Here is a 21,455-nt window from a genome sequence, read left to right on the forward strand (position 1 = left end):
ATAGAAAATGTTCAATTACTGCTCTTAGGAATGAACTCTGGGGATTGACAATGCAATATCACATGTTAAAAATCAGTTTGAGTTCAAGAAGGAGCAGAAACAATTCTAGAAGAACTTTAAATCAGAACCACAGACACAATGAAGAAATGAATACACCTGGTCATAAAAAGTGAATTCATTTACCTTACTAGTCAGTTATCAATGATATTAATTGTATTTTTACTTATAGTGGTAGAAAATTTTGCCATTAATGACTAGGCATTTTGTTTAATAAAAGACTTCATTTATATCAATAATTATTAGATAAATACTTACCAATTCTTTTCTAAGTTGAATAAAAAACTGTTTGCACTTAAAAGAAATCTTCACAATCTTCAACCTGTACAAAAGAGAATAAACTAGAACATTTAAAATACTGAATGAAGAGAAAAATATTAACAAGTTAAGAAAGTATCTATGAAATATTTTAAATTTATATTTACTAATATCTAAACATTTTATCATATATTATATACATACACACAGAATATAAAAAATTTGAAGTTTTTGGTGCTTCATGAAAAACTAATTAAAATCTATGAGTTCACCTATGGAAAATTTTATCAAAATATCTATTGTAAACTATACATTTCCCAATTTCATGTCTACAGAAATACTTAAACGTCACAAATTAAAATTTTAAAAAATAGGGCTGTGGATGTGGCTCAATAGTAGAGTGCTTGCAAATTAGCATGCATGAGGCTCTGGGTTAAATCCCAGCAATGAACACTGAAAAAAAGAAAAAAAATTCAGGAAGTATCAATAATATAGGTATAGTTTACTCTTTAAACCTACAAGCAATACTTATAAAATGTAAACTTTCAGCTTTGTGCAATGACCCTAGAACCATTTTCCATTTGACTTTAAAAAGTATAATTAAACCAGGTACAGTGGCACTTGCTGATAATCCCAGGTACTTAGGAGGCTAAGGAAGGAAAATCTCAAGTTTGAGCCAGACTGAATAACTTAGCAAGACCCCGACTCACAATAAAATTTTAAAAAGGGACTGAGAATGTAGCTCTGTGTTAAAATACTGCATTGCATTTTCAAGGATCCAGGTTCAATCCCCAGTACCCCTCCATTTCAAGGCATAAGTTGTTTTTTTTTATTTCACCTTTCTATGTAACTTTCTTCTCATAAGCAATTCACAATGATATGAGTTCTCAAAGTTCCATTAGTATAATCAATATGAGCAAAACTGATGTGTCTCCTTATTATAACCATATGTAATAAGTAACACTCAAATCCTTTTTAACCTTAAAACGGGGTCATTAGGTCAAAGATATTCAATCTTAGTGAAAACTGCTTTGGGATCCTACCCCAATCTTCTGATTTTTTCATAGTGATTCTAAATTTTGGTCTTCATACCTCAGGGCCCTATCCATCCAAGAAGCTCTCAGCATTCCCAAATAGATTTCTCACACCTTGAATCATTTGAGGAGGCAAATGTATGAGTCAGCTTCAAGCATGACTGGTTTAGAATAGGAAAGAAAAGATACGCTTAGTGGTATTTTGTTTGTTTGGTACTAAGGATTGAATCTAAGGGCTCTTTACTACTGAGTTACATCCCAGTTCCTTTTTATTTTTTAATTTCAGACTGTGTCTCACTAAGGTGCTGAAGCTGGCCTCAAACTTGTGATCCTCCTGCTTAGCCTCCCAAGTCACTGGGATTACAGGTATGTGGCACTACACTCCTGGTTTATACTCAGTTTTTAGGTTTAAAATTTTTTGTTTTATTTTTACATTCAGAGTTTCCACAGGGACACAACAAAACAGGGAAATTCTTATGTCATAAGACTGAGGGCATTATTTCTAGAAAATGAAGAAAAAAAAAAAGACTAGGTAAAACAGATTATATTTAAGGAAAAAAAAAGAAAACCAGGTAGCTCATTTAAGAAATCCTAAAAGTAGCACATAGATTTTAGAAGTTAAAATGAATTTCGATTAGGAGCTGTCACACAAGCAACAAGCAAAACCCTCTATTCATTTCTAAATGATCAGTAGAAAGAAAATCTAACCCAGTTTTAAATCATATTAATTAAAAACAAAAACAAAAACAGAAAAACATAAGGGGAATGAATAAAAGTTCTTACACTGGATACTTGTTACCGTAACATCTATTTTATTCTCTTATGAAGATCTATTGTATTCTCTTATGAAGACATTCTGTATGATTTTATTCTATACACATAGGTATAACAGTTTTTTATATTATTAAACAATGAATAAAGGACTTTGAAATACCCAATACCTAATACCTAATTTGTCAAATAACATTGTAGCTGTAATAGTTTTCTTCTGATTTCTATATTCTTGGTTTATCTTTTTCAATGCATTTACTTTCAACCATTCTGTCTCTTTATGCTTTTAACATATCTCTGGGACATAGTATGCAGACTTTTTTTTTTTTAAAGTCCAGTTTGAATAATCCAGAAAGATGAAAGAACTGTCAACATTTGAAAAAATGCTCAGCATTATCAACATTAGAGAAATGCAAATAAAAATTATAATTACTTCATACCCACCAGAATGACTATAATATAAAAGACATACAACAACCACCACAGGGGAGAATATGGTGAAGCTGAACATGTATATGCTGCTCTTTGGAATGTGAAGTGACGCAGCCATGTTTGAAAACAATTAGCAAACCCGGCAAATCCAATCCTTTGTGTATGCCCTAATAAAATGAAAGCACGTGTGTCCACAAAAACTTACATGCATACATTCATAGCAGCCTCATTCCTAATGGCCAAAAGGTAGAATGACTAATGAACTGATAAACAAAATGTGATATATGAACATAAAATGAAATATGATTCAGCAGGAACCTCAAAAACATTATGCTAAATGAAAGAACTAAGTCACTAATGACCACGTAGCATATGATTTCATTTAAGGGAATATTCAGCACAGGAATTTCTATGAAGAAAGTGATTAGTGATTGCCTAGGGCTAGTGATGGGTCTGAGAGGCAGAGAAAGGGATGGGGAATGATTCTTAATGGTTACAAGGTTACCTCTTTGGGGTAATGAAAATGATTCAAAATTAGAGTATGGTGATGTAAATACACAACCAACTGCTAAAATATACACTTTAATAGGCAAATGTAGTTATATCAGTTAAGTTATATCAGTAACTAAATTATATCAGTAAAGTAATCAGTAAGTAAATTGTATCAGTAAAGTTGTTTAAAATCCATTTGGATAATCTGAATTTGAACATTCCTTTACTCTGAAGAACTTCTTTTAATATTTCTCACAAGGCAGGATTGCTAGCAACAAACTCCCTCAATTTTTGTCTGAGAAAGCTTTATTTCTTTCACTTCTGAAGGGTAAATACAGACTTGTAAATTTGTGAGCTTTTTCTTTCAACACTTTAAAATATTTTACCCCATTCTCCTGCTTGCATGGTTTCTTATCCCTGGTTCCTTGGTGAAGGTGCTGGCATTTTTGCCTCTTTTGAGATTTTCTCTTTATCCTTGATTTTCTATAGTATGAATATGCTATGTGTAGCTCTCGATTTTTGGGATATTTAATTTGTTTGGTATCCTCTAAACTTCTTGGGTCTGTGGTTGGGTTGCTGCCATTAACTTTAGATTATCAACCACTACTTTTGTTTGAATTCTCTTTCTGGTATTCTCTTACCTATCTTAACTATTCTGTTTTTTTCTCTCTCTTTCTCTCTCTCTCTCTCTTTCCTCTTAGCTTTTCAGTTTGTGAAGTTTATACTGACATATCTTCAAGGTCACTGACTATATCTAGGTTGTGTACAATGTACCAATGAGACAACTAAAGGCTTTCTTGATTCCTTTTGCATTGTTTCTAATTTCTTTCATTCTTTCACAGGATTTCCATCTCTCCGGTACCATTAGTCATCAGATTTTGAAAAGTGCACAAGTTTCCCATTAAAGCCCTTTGCATACTAATTAGTAATTTTAAATTTGTGATATAATCCTAAAATCTCTGAGATACCCAAATCTGGTTCTGATGCTTTGCCTTGCCTCCTCAGTTTTTTGTCTTTCAGTAATGCTTTGTAATTGGTTGCTGAATACCTGATGTGATACACAGGGTAAGTGGAACTAGGGCAAATATCCCTTTAGTGGAGGTTCTGTATCTGGCAAGAGGAAAGGCTGATTACTATTTGTTGTAAACAAACTGTGAGAGGTTACAATTTCTTCTAGTACCTGTGTTTTTGTTTTCCCTATAGAAACTTTAAATAGTCTGAACTTTGCAGTTTTCAGTTGTAATCCTGTTATTCTATAGGAGCCTCACTGATGTTAAGGTATGGGCAGGGGAAAAATTGCTCTTTAATCCTGATTATGTCTCAGTGGTTTAGTGATTTCTGCCTCTTTGTTATGAACTTCCTTAGGAAAGCAGGAGGAGTCTAAAATGGACAATTTCCATCCCCATTTTGGTAAGGTTCTGATAAAACTCATATTGTTCAGGTAATGGCAAAATAGTTTCTGAGGGCAGACCTTGTTAAGGAGAACAGAAAGCTCTCAGTGGATTTTAAAATGGTCACTTTCCCTCATCCCTGGCCAGAGCATAAGTGAATTTTTTCCTCCTATCTTCTACCCTCAGAATCTGGAGAGGCACCTGGTAGTAAAACACATAAAAAACCTTAGGAATTTTCCTAAGACTGGGTCCCCCAGAAGCTTTTATTTCTCAATCTAGTCAAAACTCACTATCTAGAATTAGATAACTACCCTTTAAGTATTCCTAACAGTTCTGGCTCTAGTAGTTTTCTAATCTTGATTATTCTCTATATTAATTTGTCTCTCCAGTTTTCAAAACAGCAGTGTCCTCAATTCTCTGAAGAATCTCAAAAGTTGTTGATTTGGGGTTATCATCAGCCTTTTCCTTGTGAGGACAGAAGTGTAAACATCTAAGATTTTTACTCATCAGATTGGAAATCAGAACTCTCTTTTTCTTTTCATTGTCTTAATAATGTCTTCTGGTTAGTATTCATTCTGAAGACGTCTAATTTAAAGAATCCACATATCTCCAATTTTGTTATCCAACAAATTTACAGTATAAACTTGAGCTGGAGGAAAATCATATATGGAAAATGGACACAAGGGAGAATATTTATTATGTGGCACATTCTTTCTACGTGTAGGTCTAATTCTGAGTGAAGAGGTAAATGAAATGAGTTTAAAGCTCTGCTTCATACTTATCAGTTATCTAATTTTGGGGTCACCCAACTTTTGCATTTCTCCTTATTTGTTAAAAAAAAATATATATATATATGCTAATAATTACCAAACTTGCAGAGTTCTAAGTTATAGATAAATGGATTAAAATTCATGAGTGATTTTTTTCATATCAGTTCTAAACTCTTCATTCATGCATATATTTGGTGTCTGCACCATTTCAATTTTTGGCCTGAGCATCTTATTTAAGATATTACATGACATAAAGTTCCTGAAATGTATAATATTATAGTCATCATCATTATCAGTACTCATAAAATGATTTTATGGTTTCCTAAAGTAAGTTTATACAGTACTTTGCTAAAATATAAATTTAAAGGCAATGGCAATGCTATAGATACCAATTACAAAATGGTTAGGAGATGAATATGGTCTTATTCACCTATGATACTTGTGAGAAATATATTGCTTTTGTGAAAATAAGTTCACAAATTTGATAATTATCAAAGATACTTGGAAGGGCTATATGTACAGTTCAGTGATACAGCACTTTCCTAATGTGTAAGGCCCTGAGTTTGATTCGCAACATTGAAGGAAAAAAAAAAATATATATATATATGAATATATACACACACATATATAACATATATACAGGCTCTTAAATCATACTTCTTGTGACAAAATCGTATTTTCCTAATGTTGTATTATGTACTACTATTATTAGTCAAGATCAGAAGAAATCCTTATATTCCATGATGAGGCAGACTTAGTAGCTTTAGCAACCTTAAATCCCATCTATTTAGTGTAATTTTTGAAAATAAAATTTAAAAACTCACACTGCATAATATTTTCCAATTGATACTTTAAATACATCCACATTGTTATTTTTTTAAAACATAATTGATCTGTTAAGGAACTGAAAATATGAGTTTTATGTCTCAATTTTGCTCTAATTATATATATGTATAAAATAAAACTCAACTCCTTAGCATATAAAATATATAAGTCTGAGTGCAATTTCTTCCTCAAGGAATATATTCCTAAATTCTTATTTTCTTGCTTTTCTCCTCAATCAAAATAAATGAAGGAAGGAAAAAGCAAACCAAGTATCCTTTCATTTTATGAACTTGCCCTCAGGCCTCAGCTTGCTTTGTACTCCTACCTTGAATGCCTGACATGCATTAAATAAACTCTGTAATATTTGTTACCTCTTCCACATTTCCCTTTCAACTGAGGAAATTCCTATTTACCCTATGAAAACCATCTCAAATATAATGGGACTAGTAAAATAGTCCCAAGAGATTACATTCATTTTTGTTTCAACTAAAAAAATGATGAATGAATGCATTTAAACAATGGATGCATTTAAATGAAGTACTAAGAGCCCTTAACATGGTAGAAGACACAAAGTAAATGCTCTAAAAATGCTACAGTGTGAATTTAGAAATTCTCTAAGAGAAAATTTTCATCAGTAATATTTTTTATTTAGTCATATCAAAAGAACAAATCTGTTTTTTTCTGGAAGGTTCCAAATTAAGCAGGATAAAGTGTAAGCTGCACCACATAAGAAAACTGACATTTAAAATGTCAGTACCGAGGCTGGGGTTGTGTCTCAGTGGAGAAGCGCTCACCTGGCATGAGTAAAGCGCTGGGTTTAATCCTCAGTACCACATAAAAATAAATAAATAAAATAAAGGCATTGTGTCCATATATGACTAAAAAAATTTTTTAAATGTCATTGTTACATTATTTGATTTTTCAAATACTTTACTTGATACAAATTATTATATTTGGAGATACAGTAGTAAAAACAAAAGTATTGATCAAGTTCTTACCATGGGAAGGTATTCATTCGTACCCGGTTCTTATAAATCAGAATTCCTCCTGACATCACACCAATCATAATTTCATTGTTACTCTGATCCTTCAAAATAAATAATAATAAATCTAAAATAACAACCTTTAACTGTCAGAAATACATTTTTAAAACAGGATTAGTTTTAATACAATGTGACATTTTCAAAGATATTATAGAACAACATTCTAATTACAACCCAAATAGCAATTACTACACACCATACTTCCCTAAGAAAGATGACTGGCCAAAAAAATGATGAATGGAAATGTGAAACAGGATTATGGAGAACTGTGATCTCAATACTCTTAAGGGGACACAGATGAAGTCATATGTATACCTCTATACTGACAGAAGAGTTCCTTTGCTTGATTCAGATTATGTTTTTACATTATTTGATTACTGTAACTAATCTGCCAAAAAGTCTTCACATATATGTAGGCTAAAAATGAGGCTTTAAGTCAGGCATGGTGATGCATGTCTGTAATCCCCTGCAAACTCAAAGCCAGCCTCAGCAATTTAGCAAGACCCTGTCTTAAAATAAAAAATGAAAAAGGTTGGGGATGTGGCTCAGGTTAAGTTCAATCCCTGGTACAAAAAAAAGGGAGGTGGGCTTTAGAAAAAGCTGTAAGTTGGTTCTTAAACACAGAAATAAGTATTAGAAGGTCAGGTAAATTAACTTATTTGTGTATCATTTCCCTCATCTACAAAGTGGCAATAAAATATTCCCACCTCGCAGGGTTGTTGTAAGGATTAAAGTATTAATACGTGTAAAGCCCTAGGAAGGATGTCTGGCATTTAATAAATGCCACGTGGGTGTTTCCTGCTGTTATTACCCATGTCATGGACAGTAAAATTCCTCAAAATTATTGTCGTCACAGTCTTTCATGAATACTCTCTAATTATCCTCTGGCTATCCCTATACCGCCAAAACTTGCTCTTACAAAGTCACCAGTGACTTTCACATTTCTAACTCAGCTTTCTGTCTTCACCCTACTTGACCTATAAGCAAAATCTGACGCAGTAGACCATTTCTGATTCACTTGACTCCAAAGACATACAACTGTGTCTTTAACAGAAAAAAGCATTTCTTTCTATCCAAATGGCTGTTCCTTCTTGGTTTCCTGCTCTTCCTCATTCTCCAACCTCTAAACTTTGAAGTGTTCCAGCTTTGAGGACCTCTTCTCTTCTACTGTCTACTAGATTTCTTCCCCCAGTGCTCTTATTTTGCAGTCATAAATACTATCTATAAGCTAACAACTCCCGAATTTGTATTTCTAGTTCAAACTTTTCCTCTGAACTCCATGTCTATATGAACTGTTCATCCTTCTTCATTTGGATTTGTAATAGTCTTCTCAAATTTAACACATTCCTTGGGCTGGGGAGACAGCTCAGCTGGTAGAGTGCTTGCCTTGCAAGCATAAGGCCCTGAGTTCATTCCCCAGCACCGCAAAACAAAACAACAACAAAAAAAACTAACACATCCCAAGACTAATTCTAAAACCTGTTCTGCCTGGTTTTTCATTTCCTGATACTTATCACTACCCCACTGCTATGACCACCATTTTTTCTCACCTGGATCACTATAATAGTCTCTTGACTCTCTCTCTCTCTCTCTCTCTCTCTCTCTCTCTGTATTGGAGATATAACCCACTTTACCAATGAGTTACATCCCCAACACTTTTTTTTTTTTTTTTTTTTTTTTTTAAATTTTGAGACAGGGTCTCAAAAAGTTGGCTAGAGTCTCACTAAATTGCTAAGGCTGGCCTTGAACTTGGCAATGCTCCTATCTCAGACTCCTGAGCTGCTGGGATTACAGGCATGTGCCACTTTGCTCAGCAACTATATAAGTCTCTTTATTGGTCCCTTTCCTTTAGTGTCTCACAATACATTCTCAAAACAGCAGTCGGTTTTTTTTTTTTAAATGTTAAGTCATAGCCTATCTTTTAAAATTACCAAAACCCTCTAAGAAACTTTCTTATAATTAAAGACCAAAGTCCTTAAAATGTCTTAAGTCCTGGTCTGCTTTGACCTCACTTCCTAATACTCTTCCTGCCTTGCTCACACTACCTCTAGCCAAACACGTTTCTTTGCTATCACCTGAACTGCTACCCACACTAAAATTTTATCACCTTCCATTGCTGTTTCCTCTGCTTATAACTGTCTTCCCCACAAAATCCCAGACATATGCACAGTTCCTTCAGGTCTATTTACCTTCTCAGTGAGGCTTAAAAGGATACTTTATATTTGGCTGATTCAATTCCTTTTCTTCAGTTTAATTTTTCTTCATAGCATCTATTGGTATCTGACCTATTACATGTTTAATTTCTTTTTTAAAAAAAAACTGAAATATATACATTATAGATCTTAAATGTACATTACAGATCTTAAATGTACAAGTCGAAATTTCACATACACTTACATACATTACTATTTTAACCACCACTAACTAGTATATATACCATTTTCAAAAACAGTAGGTTCCCTCATAAGAATTCTAGTTAACAACACTTCTCCAGAGGTGACTAATATTCTGACTTCTATCAATATCAATTGGTGTTTTGCCTATTATGAACTTTACTTCCATATGCACTCAGATATAATTAGTTGTTGATAGTCCTGTTTTGCCTACCAGAATGAAGCTTTGTGAGGGTTGGAACTTATCTGCTTTTCTCACTGCTGTATCTACAATAGCTATAAAAGGACTTGAAGCATAGTAGGTACTCAATATTCATGGAATGAATAAAAAACTTTAAAGTATCGACATAAATCTTTTCTTGAAACTTTAAAGAGCAAAAGGTTCTTTTTCCATAGAATTGTCTTTATCACTATTACAAATACTTCTGGAAATAAGATTCATAATTAAGCCTAAAATTTGTTAGAATTGTTTTAGGGTTGATTTAAAGTATCCTGTACCTAACTAAAAACATAACTGTGCTTACATTTAGATAACTTGGAAATAGTTTTTTAATATAAACCCTCTTTTTGTAAATGTGAACATTCTACAAAAGAGTTTGAGGCTGGGTACATAGCACACACCTGTAATCCCAGTGATGTGATTACAGTGATGTGATTTGAGGCAAGAGGATTGCAAGCAATTTATTGAGACCCAACAAAATAAAAAATAAAAAAGAGGCTGGGATGTAGCTCAGTGGTAAAGTGCTCCTGGGTTTAATCTCCAATACAAAACAAGAGAGAGAAAGAGACTGAGTTTGATGACCCATGGTTTAGATATTATCATAGCTCTCTTTTATTCTTTTATTCCATTTTCTTTGTGTAACAGTTACTGACTGATTTTCAAGTTGATAGGTGTTCAGTGACTGATCACACCTTTCATCTAACAAGTAAGATATTTCAATCAGGACAGCAATTACTCCTGAGAAAATGCCTTTTCCCTTTGAAGAAACCAGAAATTCTTTATAAAAATAAATCAAACTTAGTTCCTATGATATTCCTTGTTATTAATTTTATTTTTTCAAGTATGTCATGTTCTCTCTTAATTTCAGGTGTTTTTTTTTTTTTTTTTTTTTTTTGGGGTGCTGGGGATCGAACCCAGGGCCTTGTGCTTGCAAGGCAAGCACTCTACCGACTGAGCTATCTCCCCAGCCCCAATTTCAGGTTTTTATTTATAGTTCTACAGTGAAAACCATTATCTTGAAAAAACTTAGTCATTCTTTTTTTTTTTTTAAATATTTTTTAGTTGTCAGAGCTGGGATCGTAGCTCAGTGGCAGAGTGCTTGCCTACCATGTGTGAGGCACTGGGTTTGAACCTTAGAACCCCATAAAAATAAACCTGAAATAAAGGCATGCTGTCTATCTATAACTACAAAAATTAAAAAAAAAAATTTAGTTTTCAATGGATATAAATATTTATCTATATGTGGTGCTGAGGACTGAACCCAGGGCCTCAGCAAATGTTCTACCACTGAGCCACAACCCCAGTCCTTATTTATTCTTTTTTTTTTTTTTTTTTTTTTTGCGGTGCTGGGGATCGAACCCAGGGCCTTATGCTTGCAAGGCAAGCACTCTACCAACTGAGCTATATCCCCAGCCCTTATTTATTCTTTTGACTTAAGTGAATATACTAGTTTTAAGAAGCTTTCCCTACTCTCTCTTCTGGGCTAGGTTAGATGTTCATGCCATATGATGGCACACACTTTGTACTTTCCCCTTCATATCCTCGTTATTTGATAATATGTTTCCGTATTGTACAGAACATCAGTTATCCCTGCCCTCATGGAACTCACATGAGGGTAGGGATAACTGATGTTCTGTTCAATAAGTAATCCTTAGTGCCAATGTTGTGCCAGGCACAGAAAAGATCCACCATTATAAAGGGACTAAGATTTATATGAATCTTGGAAATTTGGTATGAATGACTTGGTTCCACTTGAAGGCAGAAAGAAAACATTTTATCTTGCTTGCCAAAATAAAATATTTTGCTTCTGATATTCAATTAAAGCTTAGATCTTCTCTTTATTGCTTTTCCCTCATCTACTTTATGTTCTTTTTTTTTTATTGTAAACAAATGGGATACATGTTGTTTCTCTGTTTGTACATGGCGTAAAGGCATACCATTTGTGTAATCATAAATTTACATAGGGTAATGTTGTTTGATTCATTCTGTTATTTTTTTGTTCTTTTGTTTTTGATGTCACAAAAATTCCCTTCATGTTTACTGAACATTCTTTTCTTAAGGTCTCAGAATTCACAAAAAAGAAAAATACCCTTTCCTGATCCTTTTTTGGGGAAAGGAGTATAAAAATATGCTTCTAAATAACTTTGATGATTTAAAATTTAAATTTCTTTAATCTTGTCCTACACATTGAGGGCTGAGAAACAGTTTTATAATCTAATAACTTAAACAGAAAAACAACCTTAATAAAATAAATAACAACACAGTTAATTATGTATGAAATGTATTTAGCCTTGTTACGTAAGTAAAAAGATGAAAGTTTAACACCCTTATTTCATTGTCAGTAATCTCGGCACTAAACCACTGAGCCACATCCCCAGTTCTTTTTATTTTTTATTTTGAGACAGGGTCTCACTAAGTTGCTTAGGATCTCACTAAATTGCTGAGGCTGGCTTTGAACTTGAGATCTTCCTGTCTCAGTCTCCAGAGCTGCTGAGATTACAGGCATGTGCCACCACACCTAGCTGGTTATCTTATTTTTTAAGCATAGCTCATATTTAAAGTTCCATCAGATATAAACTTTATTATAATATAAAACAAAATCTAGTTGCACAAATATTGACTATTACATTTTAGAAAACTGTGTTCAAAGTTGTAAACCCCAAATAAGGAAAGAGAGGGAAGGGACATTCTAAAGAGCAAAAAGCTTCAGAGACTTAACATTTTCAATAGACTCAGACAAACAAATTTCTAAGTCACAACACTCAGAATTACAAGATGTACTCCTCAAAAGAAAGCAAGTCATCTGACTTCCAAGGAAGAAATTGACATGAGTTTTATGAAATGTTAAGAAATAAAGCTCCTCTCGTAGAACATGATCAGATGAGGCAATAAAGGATAAAAACATTATGAGGAGGAAAATCTTGAATACTTAAACAACTATCTGCCCCTGAAACTGTGTGTCTGTGTAGCAAGATAAGTTCAAAATAATTACCTAAGGAAAAATTTTCGCCTTTAACACCTTTTCAGGTTGATATCCTTATTCAGCTCGACAGTTTGTCCTGACTATGAACCCTATTGCTAACTCAACCAATGACTACTTATAATTCTACTGAGAATAGCTATACTCTAGGAACTTCAAAAAGAATATAACCTCTTGATTTAAAAAACCACAAGAAGGAATAGTCACAAAAGAAGGATAGCTACTCACAAATAGCTATGACAAAAAGTTAATAGTCTTTCATAGGATGAAAGATTTGATGCAAAGAAAAAAAGGTTATACAGTATTGTACAGGAACAGCCAGTGATTGTAAATTCTAAATTAATAGATAAAAACAAAATGTTAATATGCTCCACTTTGTGCTTTATAAATAAAAATGTATGCTATTAATAAATGATGAAAATAAAGCTCACCAATACAGGTCTAAATGTTTTAAGAACATCTTTTATGATGATTATAAAAGAGTATTAAAAAACTACTTTTCTTATAGCTTAACCTTTACTTTATAAACTAAATATTCTATCTCTTATAGCCTACAAAAATTATCTTTACAATATAAAACATGATCTAGAAGAAAAAACATGAAGAGTGCACTTTAACAGTCTTAATGTTATTGTGAAAAATACTTCTATTCAGAAGAAATTTTTAGTCCAACTATATCGGCAGCAATTATAAGTTATTTCAATTGTTACTTAAGTCTTTCACAGCATTACAATTTTTTTGATACTGAGTAATGAAGCCAAATTCAACAACATTGAAATAAGTTTTCTTCACTTACCCTTGCATAGTGGAATTCAACTCCATAGAGTTCTAAGGTACGTGCTGTGTTTAGGTAATTAAATTCTGCTTCTGCAGGAGATAAGCCCCTGTAAAGACATCATCGGGTTAAAAAATTATATCTATTGCAAATACACCCAAGTTTGAAAAAGGTTATTTATCTGGAAAAATAACAGCCTAATTAAATCTTGTAAAACCACCATGCAGAACTCTTCCTCTTAGTTTCTGTGTAGTAACATCTTAACTTATATGGAGCATTCACTTTCAGTAACTCAAACTATTATCCTCCAGAATACTTTTTCTTCCCTCAGAAATATACAATATATCATTTTAAAAATTTATGAAAAACTGTACAAAAAAGAGTAAATTCATTTTTCTTTCTTTCTTTTTGTACTGGGGATTGAACCCAAGGGTGCTTTACGTTTAAGTTACATCACCAGCCCTTTTTATTTTGAGATAGGATCTTGCTAAGTTGCTTAGGGCCTCAGTAAGTTGCTGAGGCTGGCTTTGAACTTGTGATCCTCCTGTCTCAGCTTCCTAGGAAACTGAGATTACAGGCATGAACCACCGTACCCAGTTTAAATCCATTTTTAAAGACTTGACATCTAAAGCAAGTTTGAGAACCACTGCTCTAGATGTAAAATCTTTTTTTTTTTTAATATTTTTTTAGTTGTAGGTAGACACAATACCTTTATTTTATATTTATGTGATGCTGAGGATTGAACCTAGGGCCTCACGCATGTGAGGTGGTGCTCTACCACTAAGCCAAAAAACCAAACCCCAGATGTAAAATCTTAAAAAAAAATTTACTCCTATAGTCTTATGGCTCTAACAAAGGCACTTTTATATATAACGAGAAGCATTATTTCTCAAAAATTGGTTCACACACCATAGTTGCATTTACACCATATAGGGTGCTTCTGAAACATGCAGATTCTTAGGCAACCTTCAAAGCAGTGCTTTTCAGTGTCATGCACAGATTGGTGTTGTTTCACACCAAGTACAAAAGGGAGCGTCAGAGACTTTTATAGATATTTGGCAGTCACTTTATGTTAATTGAACCTAACAGTGAAAAAACTGGACTTTTTTTTTTTTTTTTTGATGGTGCTGGGAATTAACCCAAGTCCTCCTATATACTAGGCAGATGCTCTACCAAAAGATACAGCCTCAGCTCCCAGGACTAGAATTTTTTTAATGTCTTTATTTTATTTCTCCATTTTATTTTCTATTAGTTCATTTTTATTACATATTTCAAGACATATTACAAATAACATAATAATGACAGACTGGGGGAAGACTGGTCTTTCATCACAGATGGTTTCAGAAGTACAGTTCTATAGAGGGGATAAGGATAAGGTCAAGCTGTTTACATTTAATAAGTATCTCAAGTGATTCTTGTGACTACAAATTTGAGAAACAATGCTCTAGATATGAAGTCTTTTACAACAGATTTACTCCTGCTGGGTGTGATGGCACATGCCGGTAATCTCAGTTACCTGGGAAACTGAGGCAGGAGGATCTTTAGTTCGACGCTAGCCTAGAGTACTTGATAAGACTTTGTCTCAAATGAGAAACAAAATACAAAAACAAAAAAAGTGCTGAGGGTGTAGCTCAGTGGTAGAATACTCCTGGATTCAAATCTCAAACAAAACAAAACACCCAATTTCATACATAATTCTAACAGCCTTAGTTATCTGATGCTATGAGACAACAGCAGAGCTAAAGTGGTAAATTACAAAAGCAAAGATATCAACCTTTTGTTCATTAATGATACTAGAAAAGGGAGCCAACAACCTGCCAGTATATGATCATAACGAATGTTGTGTATGATTCTTCAAAAAGAAGGCAAAGTTGGCCATTGTAGTCCCAGTGGCTTGGGAGGCTGAGGCAGGAGGATGGTGAGTTCAAAGCCAGCTTCAGCAACAGCAAGGCACTAAGCAACTCAGTGAGACCCTGTCTCTAAGTAATATACAAAATAGGGCTAGGGATGTGGCTCAGTGGTTAAGTGCCCCTGAGTTCAATCCCAGGTACCAAAAAAAAAAAAAAGGCAGATGGCAAATTATACTTCTTTTTCTGTAACAGAGTGTATCCCCTATTAAACTGGACAATTCTGTTTTTCCTTGTCTATAGATCTGATGATCAATTTTTTAAACCAAACAGAAATATGTAATCACTATCTCATTTAATAAACCTTTTACTTATAGAAAAAAATTTTCATTATTGGTAAATTTTTAAAATCTTGTCTTTAAACCTTTGGTTCAGATACATGATATGTCAAACTTTCATTATAAAGCTATTTAGAGCAAAATAGCCCCCTCACTTCTTTACGCTATTCTATTACAATTCTCAGTCATTAGTCCATTTAGAACCTAGGTCAGCAAACCTTTTAGGGGAAAGGGCTGGATAATAAATATTTTAGGTTCTTAGTTGGTTTCTGTAACAACTACTGAACTGTGCTACTGAATGAAAGCAGTCATAGTTAACATATAACAAATTGCAGTAGCTGTCTCAATAAGTATTTATGATCATTGGATTTTGTGAAATTTCAATATGTACACATACATAAAACTATAAGAGTGTGTGTGTGTGTGTGGTGTGTATCTCCATATACACTAACACCCATTTTTAGATCATGGGCCATATAAAAATAGGCAACAGCCAGTTTGCTAAACTGTTTTAGATATATTTTTAGACACATGGGCTATTACTAAATGAAAGTAGTTTTCTTAATAAGAACTAATATTTCTTCAGTACCTTTCATGTGCTAGGCACCATCCTGAGTACTTTCTCATTGAAGACTTAAAATAACTCCAGAGAGATACTTTTATTATCTCTAGTTTACATACAAGAAAATGGAGAAGCAGAGGTATAGAGCAATTTGGCCAGTGTTATAAGATAGTAACCATATCATAAATTGGAATCAGGCAATCTGGCTTTCTAGTTCAGACTCTTAGCCAATATGCAACACTGCCTCAGCTCCTCCAGGATTCAGTATTTTGAATCATATGTTAAAGCAAAATTAAACTATGAACCAATCAACAATATCACTTCCTATTCAAAACAAAAAATGTCTTCTTGAAATCAATGTCACAGAAAATCAGGCTTACAAAACAATCAAAGCTGAGTATGGTAGTAAATGAAAAAAAATGCTACAGTTTTAAAAAGAATATTTTTATAAAATTAGTGTTACATAAGGTGCTTTCAGTTCATTACTGAACAGAATCAATTCCTTTCACATAGCTAAAAACTAAGACATACCAAGTAGATTGATCTGCAAGTTATAAACATATATTTATATTCCAAATTTATTCATAAATGACAATTTTGTTTAAAAACAAATAAATTTCTGTTTACAAATAACTTTATGGCTCTTAACAAATGAAAATAAGTCTCACATAATCTATGAAATAAGTAAAACATATTTTTAGTATAAATCCTACATTTCTTTATACCAATCTTATTTCTAATATTAAATAAACACATCAATAAGTTTGGAAATAATTTTAACTATTTCTCTAGAAAGAACATCAATAAGTTTACTGAATAATCAAAAAATTAAATAAATTCTTACATATGTTGCTGATGTAATTTTGCAATTTCTTTTTCAAAATCTTGAGGTTGATTAGGAATGAAAGAATAATCTGAGAGGTAGCCTGGCAAGTTTTCTGACTGATTGTAGTCTCCAAGTTCAGCTAATAATGAAAAGAAAATATTTACACATTAAAAAACAAATTTTTAAATTATTATAGTTAAAGCAGCAATGTCATCAATTCCACTATATTTCTGGGAGTAAAATATTTGGGTTTCTAATGTAACCATGTAAGAAGAATATTAAATGAATTGTTGCAGATCACTAAAGTAATCTGCAATGTTTAACATTCTTCTAGTTCTCAATTTTAAAGAAAAATTTTTTTTCAAAAATCAAATTAACTGTTAACTACTTGGACATTAATTTCCTCCAGTTTCTATTTTCTGCATAGTAACATATCTAAAGAATTCCTATATTAAAAGAAACATACTATCAACACAGACCACAAAGTCATGTTATTTGACCTAGAAGTGGGATGATACTTACACTGAACAGCAAATGAAGCTAAAAGGGCAGCAGTATTATAAGGACAGGGCAATCTGATAAAGCAAAACAGAAAATACACAACCCAAGGTTAAACACAGTAACTTCAAAAGTGCTATAATTTGTTATACTATTCATACCTGAAGTTTCCATGTGACTTAATTTTAACTACTAAGAAATGAACTTATGTGATGAAATTCATACTAAATGTAAACATTTTTGATAATTTGTAACAATTAATTACTTTAAGAATGCAGAATTAAAAGTAATTTTAAAGTTTATTACAAAAAAATTTAAAATAGCCCACCTTCCAGTAAGAATGTCTTGTTTGATTTGCAAAAAATACTGGTACCTTAGAAAAACAAAAACAAAAACAAAAACAAAAAAACAAGCATTTACTGGAATTACATTTTTAGTTTTCAGAAACTGTACACTTACATTAACAAATTAAAATATTTAGTACTTTTATAATCTATATATTAGCACATGTAATGCTAGCATATATATACATTAGTACGTATTTTTAAACTTTCATAAATCCATGAATATAAATCTTTAAAATTCTTTGAAATTATGAAAATTTATACTTTGAATGTCTTGTTTCCATTATAAAACTTCTTAAGATTCTTAAAAGTTATATGACCAAAGGAGAAAATTAAGGGATAATATTCTGAGGATTGATGTATGCAGAAAGTAAAACTGAGAAGCGTAGAGAAGTTTGAGCACCAGACACATAAGAAGACTGATAGCAATGCATTAGAAACCAGTTAAAGAAAATCTTCCTTTCTGCTGAGGAAAAGACAGAATCTGTGTTGATCATTTTATCTTTAGGCTTATTGAAGAAAAGAAAATGTCCACTTGCATTAGACTTAAGAAATCTGTACACACAAGAGAGATGAAACCTTATAGTCCACACACTTCAGGTTTGTTGTTAAAAGTAAAAAGTTGGTATGTGAAAGTATTCAGAACAATGTATGGGACACCAGACAGAATCACTCAATAAATATTAGCTCCTAGTATCTCATTTAATCCATACAACAAACACCTGAGGCTTAAAGATATTAAATAACTGGCAAAGGGATACTGTATAACTCCAGAGACTATGTTTATAACTGCAGTCTATCTGAATAAAAATAAATAGTATATTCTCTCTCTCCCCTCCATACAGTGTACATATATAGAAGAGTATGCATAAAAATGACATATATTAATATTTTGTATGAGTAAATGCTGGAACAAAAGTATGCTGAGTAACAATTACTATTTTTATAGCTTCTTTTTCCATATCTTCTACAAGCAATATGTATTCCTTTAATAATTAAATAAAAAAGAAATCTCTGATCAGAAAAATAACCTAAGTTCCTTTTCCTATTATTGTTCTACTATTATTAGAACTGTCAAATAATCGATTTCTTTAAAACAAACAAGACCATAAGCATCCTATAACCAGACTGCTGAGGTTGCTTGGAAGATGGCCTTGTCCTTCTGTCCCTCCTAGTGGGTAAGCCATTCACTCATTACTAATACTTAGGCAAAGTCACCTATGCTGTATAATGTTGGCAAAAGAACAAATTTTGTGGTTTAAAATGTTTCAACAGAGAATTTTAAGATTTTATTTCACCTAACTGAAAAAAAGGACTTATTCCTAGAATCAAAACTCATTAAAATTCCAGTGTAGCTTATCATTAACTAGCTCTATGACAATATTCAAATTACCAAAGAATAATTAAGGTTTTTAGAGAATCAGATATTCAATACCAAAGGGGAAAAAAAAAATACCTGAAACAAATATCCTACTTCCATATATTAATTTAGTACATAAATTCTCTGAGGTTTAATGTACAATACTATATATATTACCCACTTAATCCAAGACAGTGTATTTCTATCAAGTCTATTTGGTTTCACAATTACACATTAAAGATGGGCTGGTGATGTAACTCAGTGGTAAAGTACAAAGCATAATGAAGTCCTGGTCCTGGGTTAATCACTCCCCAGCACCACTAAAAAAAGAAAGATAAAAGGGGGCTCGGGTGTATGCTCATAACTCCCAGCAGCTGGGGAGGCTGAGACAGGAGGATAGAGAGATCAAAGTCAGTCTCACCAAGAGGAGGAGCTAAGCAACTGAAGGAGACCCAGTATTTAAATAAAACACAAAATAGGGCTGGGGATGTGGCTCAGTGGCCCTGAGTTCAATCCTCAGTACCTGCCCCCCAAAATGAAAGAAAACAGGGGGTTCCCAGCAGGGAAACAACCTTATAGTTAGGATAAAGGACATGTATATCCTTGATTTGTAATTCCTATTACTTGTATAGTATTTGCAATATAAAATTGCAAGTAATGCCTACTCCTTACTGAATTTTATTTACACACTAGTTTAACCAAACAGGATTATTACAGTAGAAACCAGAATTTAAGTACTAGGCTAAATCAACCTATGATCTTGGGCAAATTACTTAAAATGTAGTTTAAGCCTTTGGTTTTTACACTTGTAAAAAGGAAGTAATATAATTTGCCTATTGCCTCTATTTTAGAAATTTAAAAAATCCAAATTCTAAAGACGCCAGCACTGTCAATATTGAATGACATTTAATGGAAGTCCTTTGACTCCATTCTTTTTTTCTACTTATTCAAATGGTATCTCAATGAGTAAGGGGGATATAGTAGATCTGTTGTTTTGTTGGGTCTTAATTAAGTCCTAAAAATTTGGCAGCTGTGGACACAGTGTCTTTGTTACTAATCAGGATCATCCTATTAAGATTACCCAAGTATTAAAGTTTTAAGAGTATTTCTTACCCTGGCTATATGTATTAGAATCACCTGGGGGAACCTGTGAATGCCTATGTACATGTCCCATCTGAGACCTTTTAAATCAGAATATCTAGAGGTGTGACTAAATAGTACGGTTTAAAGTTCTCCTGATTCTAATTTATATTCAGGGTAGAGAATCACTTATTACATTATGATAATAAAAACTAGCCAAGTACCACATTTTGCCAAAAAGTACCAGTTGTAAGATTCTATAACTAAAACCCATTATATAGGGTTTTGAAAAAGAATATTATTTCTAATGAAAACAAAGATAGTCCTCTAGACTGAGCACAAGTTCATTCTCAACTAAAGTCAAACCTGACTTCACTTTCTTTATTGTCAAGAAGTTAATCTGACTTAATTATCAGTGGGACACATTTATTTCTCAATTACATTTTTAACACAGGCTATAAAAAAATCAACACATTCAAGTTCCACTCAGAAATTCAGGCAATTCTAAGTGAAGTAAATTATGTACCTGGCTATAATTGATGATATTTAATTGCTTACTTTAACAAACTTATAAACATTAAACATGTTAGAAATCTAATTATTGGTATTTTAATTATGAATATTTCTTAAACATTCACAGTCTGGTTACATATAACATATGCTATGAAATATTTTTTTCCTCAATTTCAAGTTATTTACATAAACCTGGAAATGAAAAAAGCATTTAACACTGTTTTATAAATCAAAATTTTCATTAATTGAAAGTTGTTTCCTTGGAGTGCATGCAAAATCTGGAAAAGTTTTACTACATTGAGAATTAATTACAGAAAAAGATCTCATTATTTTAATTATTCAAAAGCAAAGTTGACTAAGAGCTATAAGACTAAAGAGTATTCATATAATACAACTTTGTTTTTCAAGATAAATTAGCTTGGACTTTACTACTGGTCGCCAATGTCAGGAATATCCTGTATTCTCAAATTTTCTCATTATTAAAAAAGCAATACCTAGTCTCCCCCAACAAATACACAGAAAAGGACTTTAAAGAATTTCAATCTAATTTTTCTTCCTTGGTTTAATATTAAAAACCCTACAGATACCTAAGAATAGGATCTTAGGTTAATTCAGTACCATTAATTTATCCTTTTGTTTTTCCACT

At 32.5% G+C, this 21,455-nt stretch overlaps 1 protein-coding gene across 10 annotated transcripts in view; it reads right to left on the reverse strand.

The window, feature by feature from the left end:
• The window catches only part of Ptpn4 (protein tyrosine phosphatase non-receptor type 4), a 214,656-nt gene that overhangs the window by 87,285 nt on the left and 105,916 nt on the right, over nucleotides 1-21,455 (reverse strand). For 6 of the 10 annotated variants that reach the window (XM_047543966.1, XM_047543964.1, XM_047543968.1 and 3 more), the window contains 6 exons: nucleotides 17,841-17,885; nucleotides 17,537-17,589; nucleotides 17,033-17,153; nucleotides 13,463-13,550; nucleotides 7,029-7,117; nucleotides 316-379 (listed from right to left, as the gene is read on the reverse strand). In XM_047543966.1, the coding sequence (XP_047399922.1) occupies nucleotides 316-379; nucleotides 7,029-7,117; nucleotides 13,463-13,550; nucleotides 17,033-17,153; nucleotides 17,537-17,589; nucleotides 17,841-17,885 (460 nt within the window). The remainder of the gene's footprint in view (nucleotides 1-315; nucleotides 380-7,028; nucleotides 7,118-13,462; nucleotides 13,551-17,032; nucleotides 17,154-17,536; nucleotides 17,590-17,840; nucleotides 17,886-21,455) is intronic. The other 4 variants (XM_047543970.1, XM_047543969.1, XM_047543972.1 and 1 more) reach the window with 1 other exon arrangement.

Source organism: Sciurus carolinensis, chromosome 3 (assembly GCF_902686445.1).
Source record: "Sciurus carolinensis chromosome 3, mSciCar1.2, whole genome shotgun sequence".
Classification (NCBI taxonomy): Eukaryota; Metazoa; Chordata; class Mammalia; order Rodentia; family Sciuridae; genus Sciurus; species Sciurus carolinensis.